The 10,265-nt window shown below is 26.3% G+C and overlaps 1 protein-coding gene and 1 long non-coding RNA gene across 2 annotated transcripts; both read left to right on the top strand.

The window, feature by feature from the left end:
• The first annotated feature begins 117 nt into the window (after positions 1-117).
• On the top strand, positions 118-2,216 carry LOC100575714 (ubiquitin-conjugating enzyme E2 W-like). The gene is made up of 6 exons (XM_003241019.4): positions 118-566; positions 643-731; positions 1,098-1,200; positions 1,264-1,419; positions 1,909-1,984; positions 2,083-2,216. Exons 1-6 carry the CDS (start codon positions 543-545, stop codon positions 2,094-2,096), a joined length of 462 nt encoding a protein of 153 aa, XP_003241067.1. The 5' UTR covers positions 118-542; the 3' UTR covers positions 2,097-2,216.
• Positions 2,217-8,828: 6,612 nt separating this feature from the next.
• On the top strand, positions 8,829-9,900 carry LOC100569795. The gene is made up of 3 exons (XR_003840113.1): positions 8,829-8,998; positions 9,268-9,352; positions 9,443-9,900. It is a non-coding gene; the product is annotated as an uncharacterized LOC100569795 (long non-coding RNA).
• The last annotated feature ends 365 nt before the right edge of the window (positions 9,901-10,265 follow it).

Here is a 10,265-nt window from a genome sequence, read left to right as displayed (position 1 = left end):
CTCGGCAGTAAACGTCTCGTTTCCAGTCCAGTGTAGTAGTCCGTGGTGATGGTAAACTGACGATGATAAGAAAACTGTGATAACCAGTTCCAAAAAAGAGCTCGCGATCCTCTCGTGTTGCGCTATCAAGTAGGTAGGTACCACGGACTATGATTAACAGAACTGGAAACGAACCATAGTGCACCGTATAGTGAAAAGATCCACATCTGTTATGGAAAGTGAAAGAGCGATTGCAGTGTCATCTATTATAGCTTCCTACACTGTTCTATTACTATATAATATAGTGACTACATTTTAGTTACTCAATTTTGTCACCGCGATCGCTCGTTAACTTTCCGTAACATATCTTGATCAAATGATAAAGGTTCGTTTCCAGTCCTGTATATCTTAGTCCGTGGTAGGTACATAACATTCTCTGTCATCGATTTTACCAATGACGTATTTTATATTAATGTCTAAATTCTTGATGTTCAAACAACACGATAATTAATTCTAAAAGATAAGATTAATTTAACTATTTTAGTGCCGGAAATAGTCGTGATATGGCAAATAAAGCTCTATTTGAAGTATGTATTTCCATATGCATTGTAAAATCATATCTATTGTATAAAAAAATTATTATAATTTTTCGTTTTTTCATAGAAGAGACTTCTAAGAGAATACCAACTACTGGTCACAAATCCTATTCCAGGAATGTCTGTAGATGTACAAGCTGAACAAAATTTGCAAATGTTAGTAATATTAATCATTTCTTATGTGTTTAATCAATATTTATTTGATAATGTATATTATTCAAATGTTTATACTTACGTAATCTGTGGCCTGTAATAATATTCTTAAAATTTCAAGTTTTCATATTATAAAAAGTTTTGTAGAAAATATAAACTTTTAAGTACAATCATTTTAAAAATGTAAACTTGGATTTTCAATAATGTAACTATCATTTGAAAATTAACATTTTTATAAATACAACCACTTAGTGTGAGTATATTATTTTCAAGTTCAATTGGATTTAATAAAACAAATATTTATGTATATTAGTTTAATAATTAGTATGTAGAATATCAATAATATATAATGTTTAATTTTATTTTTAGTTGGATTATAAATATACGAGGCGCTGAAGGTACTTTATATGATGGAGAACAGTTCCAGTTACAGTTCAAATTTAACCCCAGATATCCTTTTGAGTCGCCCGAAGTAAACAATTTTTAATATATTATAATAGTTAATTTATTTATATATGTATTTTTTTTTTTTTAGGTTACATTTGTAGGCCAAAATATTCCAGTTAATCCACACGTATATAGTAATGGCCATATATGTTTATCTACTCTTAATATTGACTGGTCACCAGTATTAACTGTTCAGTCTGTCTGTCTTTCAGTAATATCTATGCTAAGCAGCTGCAAAGAAAAGGTAATTTTACAAATATTATACAAACAACAATATGATATATGATATATGATATTCTGCAAAGCTTAAACTTATTTTTATTAGTGGCTTAATATAGATTCCATTACCCACAAGACACAACATAAAAAAGTAAACCCTCACTAGAACAAGAATATAATTTAATATTATAAATGTAAAATGCTATTCAACTTAATTCATTATGTATTCCTACATTTGTCTATGGTTTTATGTATATTTTTTTGAGTGTATGCTGCTATAAAGGGGTAAGATACATTTTTAAACTTAAAATGAAGATTAAACGATGATTTACTATTATGCGTGAAAAAAAATACTTTAGGGATACGTAATATTATAATTAGCTGTTAAAAGTACCTGTGAGCACTTAATTATTTATATTACAATGTGGTTGCTTTGTAATGTATCATCATATATGGATGTATAAACATAATATTATAGGATATAGCAAAAATAATTTTATATTTTATTTAACAGAAAAGACCTGAAGGTGATAGCATATATGTAAAAACTTGCAGCAAAAATCCAAAAGAAACAGACTGGTTGTATGATGGTAAGCAAATATTATCCCTTACTAAAATGAACCATGTACATTAAGACAGTTTATGAAGATTTTTTTATTTAATTATGGTTTGTTTTATTTCTTTATAGATGACAATGTTTGAAGTATTGAATATCAATTCTATTATTTATTCACAAGCTATAATATATTCTCATTTAGTATGAAAATTGTGACTTCACGTTATACCTCATTTTAATACGGTCATTAATTATTGTAACTAAATTTTTTTAAATGTAGATTTGTTAATTATAAATACCTTAATATTAATTACCTTTTGATTAATATGCTTGCTTATTAATATAACATAAAGTACTATTTTTTTAAGTGGAGTAGTACCTATATAGCAGTGTTTCTCAACCAGTAGATCACCACCTAAAGTTAAAAATCTCAATATAAATAAATATATCATGTCTAAATTCTCAACAAACCCATAAAGAATCCTAGTTTAAGAATAATTATTAATATTTTAAGATTTCTTATAAAAATATTTATTGTAAAACAAATAAACGGGTTTTAACTGACTACAGTTAAAAACACAAATATCTGCAATATCTGTTCTTTATGTTTTATAAGTATTGTATTGCTAGTACTGTTATCACTCAATAATTTCAAATTTTGGTGACCTAAGCAAATTCGATTTATAGAGGTTTTCTATTTACCGAGTGATCGGTGATGAAAATTGTATTAAATACATACATAATATTTTTTATTTATTATTTATTATTTAGTTTATCATTCATTTATTTCTTCATTGAATAATATATATTAGTATATAAGGCGATGCAGTAAGATTTTTTCCCCAGCTTCAACTGCTATAATCGTTTTCCTTTTATCGGCGAGCTAGTCTATATGTGTATACAGCGCCCTATAGGTAACAGCCTATCGAGTTAATAGGATTTTAAAATTTGACTACAACAGTGTTTCTCAACTTTTTTTATTGTATTCATCTTCGTAGATTTTCAGAAGTCTTCCCCTAACATTTTTTTAAAAAATGTCTATTGCTTTTATTTTGTTATTATCAAAATCAATAATAGGAGATAAATTAAAAACACATGTAATACTGCATTTAGTAAGAATTAACACTTTTTAATTACTTTTTATTAAAACTGACTTGTGTCTTGTTGTCATTGAAGAGCCTATAATTTTGCATATTTTATATTTTATTCTTACAATTACACTATATAACCCCCTATGCAGTACCTCAATTTTTCACCCTAGGGAGGAAACCCCTCTCCTTCCGGGAAACACTAGACTATAGCTTCAGCTACTGTACAGCTTAATAATTCAATTAAATGTAGATTTTCTAATCATGTTTGTACTAATTTCTCATTATCATATAAAAATAAAATTTTGACCTGATCCACCAAGATTTTCTCGATAGCCTACAAACACAAATCCGGGCCTGCATGTGTACAAAATATTATATATTTAAGGGGCTCTAAAAAATTTAATATTAATTCGGGGTGTTGCCACGAAAATGTTGAGAAGCACTGGTATACAGTAATACTAGGATATTTAAAAAAAAAATCTTAACCCATACTGCTATTAAAATGTACTAAAATTAGATTATATTATCATAGAATGTATATTTCAATAAACATTTATTTAAAATATTTTATCAAAATATTAAATTGTATATCATAGGTAAATGGAGTATACAATTGTAAACCAAATAAATAATTTACATGGATTTCTTGATTTACTTTATTGTATTTTCTATATTGTTGAAGATATGTATTGAATGAAATACATAAATAAAAATAAAATATATTATGTTGACACAAAATATGGATACTACATTTACACAATAATACAGCATTACACACAGACACACATGGTCAGTACATATACTTATACATCATTTATAAAAATCTTTAATATTTAAAGTAATACATTTATCAATTATAACTAGGGACTGAGACAGGACTGAAAAGAACCAGTTAACAAACCAAAAATAAATGTAATCAGTATTTAACATTTATTAATAACTTTAACCATTGATACCAAAACCAAAAAAAATTTTTGTTTTTTATAACTGTTTAATGATTTAACTAATATTTTGTTTTCATTTTTCGATTGTTTGTAATTTCTTGTCATGTCATTAATTTTTTTTTTTTAGATCTTCAGTTTGTCTTTGAGCATGTTAGCCAGTGGCGTGGCGAACTAAAAATTTTCCAGAGGCCAGTTACAAATATCCCAAGTATTTATGTATAATAATGTATTAATGTAATATAACAAGTTATATTTCAGATCGTTATTGACTACCTATTGAGAATATCATATTAAATTAATAGGGGACCCACTGGCTACCACCCACCCCTGTATTTAAGAAAAATTACATAGGCCAAGGCCTCTGAAATTACCGTTCACCACGCCACTGATGTTAGCAGACGTTTATTCAAATTATATTCAAGCTGATGCTTATTAATGTTTTCAGTAACACTAATATCAGCTTGTATTACTTTTTCATTTGTTAAATCCTAGAGTTATTTAATATATCGTAATAGGTATATTTTATGTGTTAAATAAAATTATCAATATTAAGATTAATGTGACAAAGCACATGTTGTTCAGACAACCCTTCTTCACTTAACAAAGTTATAAGCTCATTGTTGTCTTTTATTTTTATACCTAAAGAATGTGAACTTAAAGATGTTATATTTTGAGATCATAATAATATTATTCCTTCTTTTATACTTAAATTTAGAGACGGTATTGCAAGAAATAAAGTTAAATACCAGTATAACTAAATATACAAAAATACCTAACAAATGAAAAATAAAAAAATTATGCTAGTTCAATGTATGAAAAGAATATCAGATTGACTTAAGTCTGAAAATTCCAAAAAAGTGTATTTTGAAAAAGTTATTACAATTCAAATTATGCAAACATTTATTTTTACTAAAATATTGAATTTATTGTTCAAACAAATTTATAACATAGTGTATACGTAACGAGAACCAATATCCATTTATAACAAATTTATTTAATTTAATTATTTAAACTTTTTGTACTACTCAATGTTCTGAACTGATACAAACTTTTGTTTTTGAAATGAGAATCCTCGTTTTTTCTGTAAATACATGAGATAATTTTTTTGAAAATGTTGAGATATTTAATTTAAAATTTGAACTAGTAGTTTCTCAGACTGATTCTCAGTTATTAAAATGTTTATACTAATGGTAAATGATAATAGTCCTAAAAACTGATTTTACAATACTATAAAATATACACATGTAATATTGGATCTGGTACTTATTATACTTGGACCATTTTTTAAAGTATTAATATAGATAGATTAACATTAAACATTGATTAATAACATTTTAAAATCTCCAGAGCATTCTCATATCTTCGAAATCTATAATCATGGACTTATTACCTTTAATAAGTACAGTGAGTTAATTGACTTAAGAACTACTCATTCAAGTTTTGATTTTGCTACTTCAATATTTTCAGAAAATGTATATGTTAAATTATTTACAGGAAAAAAAGGAGATTGGCATTTAAAATATATTAGTTAGTATCTCCACGGGCAACAACTATTTTTAAGTAGTAAAAAAAGCCTCAAGAATGGCCCTGAAGTAGGGCTTAAAGTGGGAAAAAATTACAGAGGGGACTAATGTCTTCATACAGTTTTAAGCGTACCTTATATAATTTAATGCATAATGTCTAATGTATAAATGTATAAAAATATATAATGTATAAACAGTGATTATTAACCCCGAATAATGTCAAACCTAATTTTTTAAGGGGGACCATTTTTAACCATCTTCAGAGGTAGGGGGGCCAAGTCCCCCGCGTCCCTTCCATGGTTAACCCCTGTCTTTAAGTATAATATTTGAAAGTTCTAAAATTCAGTTTTTGAATAACTGGATTATTGATGAATCTCAATGGCCAATATAATCATTATTGCTTTTGAACGAAACTTTTAAGGTTTTTCTTGGTTGGTCCACCAACAGAATTGTACTTTATAATTTAGTTCAAAATCATCCTTAGTAAAATGTTCTGAACATAAAGTTTTTTTTTTAATTTTACAAAACAGTAAAATGCTCTAAAGTAAAAATGTATAGATTTTCTGTTTATAATCTTGTTTAGTTAATTTGTCATCATCAGTCTGTTTTTAGAATAGACAATAATATTATTATAAAAACAACACTGTAAAAAGTCTAAACAAATAAGACATTTTTAATAATTTGTAAATTATTGCAAAATTAATTACAGGTATTTTAATTTTTAAAAATATTTTGTAATTTTTAAAATTTAATAATGGTAAATGGACATTTTCCCCATGGACATTCCCCCCCCCCCAACGTTTTCGGTGTAGTAGGATATATATATATATTTGATGCGGACATTTTTCCCCATTTATGTTTAAGGTTAATTATTGACTAATAATATTGAATTTAATGATATGATATTTTTTATTTTATATGAATTTTTTTTTTTAATTTAAAATATATAAAATTGTTTTTATTTTCATAACTATAATAGATTATAAACGTTATGTTTAATCAACTGAAATACTTACTTGAAACAATAAAAATTTAGGTATTAAGTAAAATAAAATTAATAATTAAAAAAAAATAATTAAAAATTCCGACATAAAAATGATAAATTTTGTAAAAAAGAAAATATTTGAATTTTGTTTCTTTTGTTATTTCATATCTTATACTTTTTAGCCATTGTTCATATTTATTTATTTATGTATATTACTCATTTCATAATAATGTTAAAATACTATAATTTTAACATAAATATAGTAATAATTTGCTATATGGGCATGTATATATTTTGAGCGGTAATTGGTTATTAGTTTAAATTATATGGTATTTTATTTAATTTCAGAATTATAACAATACCAATATCACATTCCTTGTAATATACAAATATATTATTTCAATTTATTGACGTTAAAGGTTAATATAATATATACAGTGGGACATATTTACTAATTATTTTATATTTTAAATTAATAAATACAAATCTTCTGTAATTGATATAAATCAATATAAAATAATAAATTCCAGTATGGCTGCATTTAATATTTAAAACTTCGTACTACTATGAATTAATTTTATTATCTACCTCGCACCTGTTATTTATTCCCCATCTGACACTATCAAACCTTCTATTTATATTAACCTAACCTTGGGCATACACTATTGTTTTTAAGTGACAACATAATAAAAAAAATGTGGTGGCGTAAGATCAGGGGATCGTGGTGGCCACTGAACGGGTCCGTAAGTTCCAAACCATCGATTTTGAAACTTTGCATTTAAATAGTCATTTAAAAACCCAATAATAATTTTCGTAAAACTGATGATACCAGGCTTTGCACCGCCCAAAAATTGTATCGTGATAAGTGATTACTGATTTCCAAATTTATATTTCTTATATTATTTCTTTCTATTAATAAGAAACTTTAAATTGAAAACCGTGAATACACATGTTGAAAACTAAGAGAAAATAATTAAAATATAGAAGTATTAATTCATTGTTCCAAATATGGTAAACACGTTTGGTTACTGGTCACACCGAATGGCTTCATTGTTAAGTGATACTAGCGCGTAGTGATAAGTAATTGATATTTCCAAAAGACGAGTTTTGTTAATCTGTTTTACAACCATGTGTTGCATCGTCATTGAAAACGTTGGATAAGTTAGAACGGTTCTGTTGTTTCAGTGGTAGGAATTTGTACAGAAGACAACGGAAGAAAAGCGTAGTTATACCTGAACCCAAATCTCTAGTAATGGAACCATCTGCAATTTCCTTAGATGATAAGTCTATTGTGGGAGACGAAAATGTACCAGTACCTAAGGATAGAATACTGTTACCTAAAAGAACGTTACCAGACCTCGAGTTTCCAGATAATTTAAGATCCCATACTGAATATAATCGTAATTTAGTACGCGAAAAGAATAAAGTAAGAAATAGTAGTACATATTATTATTACGTTTAACTAGTTTTTTCTTATATTGTTCATTTTATTATTATCCAATTAATGTGCTTCTAGTTGATTCGGTTGCCCTGTCAACCTAATGTGGTTACATTGCTTGAAAACTACCTTAGATATTCGGCAAGAAATAACTTTAGTGATAATAAAGCAACAAAAAGAAAACGTCAACGCCAAGTACTTGACAAAAAACAACTAGAAATGAGGTTACTACTTTTACTATGAAATAAATCATTACATGTAACCAACTTATACCTAATTTATTGTAATTTATAAAAAAGTATTTGGGATTTTAATTTTTAACTTCTGTTTATCATTTATAATTAAAAAAGGATTTGATTTATAACTATGTTTTTGTTTGATTTTTTTTAAATTTATATAGTTACACACTTTGCGTTGAAACATTAGATGGTCTGAGGATTTGTTTTAACACTTTCTTATTCGAAATGTTGTTAGTTAACGAAGACGAACAAGCTCAATACCATGAATCATTAAAATTGACTCTCCAACCACCTGTAAACAATATTATTTCACAGTATGATTAAGTTACTTGTTATTTTTATAATTCAAAAATTTTTTTATTTATTCATTAAATATTTTAATTATGTTTTAAGAAGTGGTGAACAAGACTATGAAAACGTACCAAATTACGAAGAATTTGAAAGCCATGAAAACAAAAATAATGTTAAAGGTAAAATAATAAATATTTCCTATGTTTTTAATGAAATATCTTTTTATTAAATTGTTGTACAATTATTAGCTAAACGGCGAAACGCATGCAGATCAACCAGTCAATGTGCTACTTCTCATTTCAGGTATTTTATAGATATTTATATTTTGTCTAAGACTTGTGTTTAATTAATGTGATATTGTTCACAGTTTAACAAGATCTCATCGTTCAAAAAGTGCAAGAGATACATTTAAAAATGCCTGTGAAGAGTATGTATTAAAAGCAGACTCTTGGAAAGCCGTCCCTGACAGTGCATATGATGAAGAAATAAAACAGCCAGCTGTTGTATACGGTGTATACCATCTTTTAAGGCTTTTGGGTATTCATTTGAGAATTAATATTAAATTATATTTAAAACGTATTGTAGTAAAAACTTATTTTTACATATTACAATAATACTCTCGATTGAATGTACAAGGAATATTATCAGTTCAGTAAATTATTTCTGCGTCTATCAAATTCTTTAAGAAAGTTATAGTTTTAGAATTAAGGCATTTGAGTTCATTGCTAATGAAAGTAATGTTACTAAAATACGTTTTGATTATTTTTTAATCTTGTTTAGAAAAATAATTTATTTTTAATTTGTAGAAAATTTGCCAAAAATATTGGCACGCTCTGAGATAAACTATAAAAGACTTTCAATAGTATATTCATACAGTAATGGACTACTGAAGTAAATATATTTAACTATTTTAACTATAGAGATCTTAAATTAACACTTTTTGGATGTTTTACAGTAGTTTATTTACATTTACTTGTATAGGTACCTCTCAACTCAAACGTATTTGTTTGGGAATGCATAAAAAACAAGATGGACAGTACAGAAAAATCAAGTGCTCCTATTCGAAATTGCAGAAATCATAAGAATATTTAAGGTGTTTCAAGGCATTATTAGTGTAAATTATTTATGAACATTATAACTTAATACATTTTAACTTATCTTTTCACTAGCATATAGGTACCATTAAGAATTTTAAAAACTTTCTTTTTTGTTTAGGTATAAGACTTTTTATTATAATAGACTATCAAATGCTTTTTTATAACAAATTATTAAAATTGTATAAGTTTGAAAATCAAATCGAATTTAAATTGTATGATAATAATCATCAATTATGATGAGTATTCAGTATACTTAAACAAAACTAATTAAATGTTCTGTCTGACTAGTGACTAGAATTTTCTTACCGTGAAGCCCATAGCCTTCTATTTTTAACTGTTCCATCGCAGACGATTGCTTTTATTTATATTTAAATTTCTAAGTGATTTATGAACATTTTAAAATTATTTATAATCATATATATATTTTAATTATTATTTATAATCATAAGCTACTTAAATATAAATAAACAGAGCAGTACCTACCGAATATAGTATTATTGTTGCATAAAACGCATTGTTTTCTATTGCAATACAATGTCAGTGTTTCTTGAATTATATGAAATAAAAATTTGCGTTGATCGTATTCTGAGTAAAAATATAATTTTTTTTGGTTTGAGGTCTGGCCTATACCTCGAGGAGTGCTGACAAACTGTCTTGTATTATAGATGGTGTTCATCCTGTATGGTAACACTTTGTGGACAAATATT

Source organism: Acyrthosiphon pisum, unplaced genomic scaffold, assembly GCF_005508785.2.
Source record: "Acyrthosiphon pisum isolate AL4f unplaced genomic scaffold, pea_aphid_22Mar2018_4r6ur Scaffold_21329;HRSCAF=23657, whole genome shotgun sequence".
NCBI lineage: Eukaryota > Metazoa > Arthropoda > Insecta > Hemiptera > Aphididae > Acyrthosiphon > Acyrthosiphon pisum.
The sequence above is the reverse complement of the archived record's forward strand: the minus strand, read 5'-3'. Positions and strand labels throughout refer to the sequence as shown.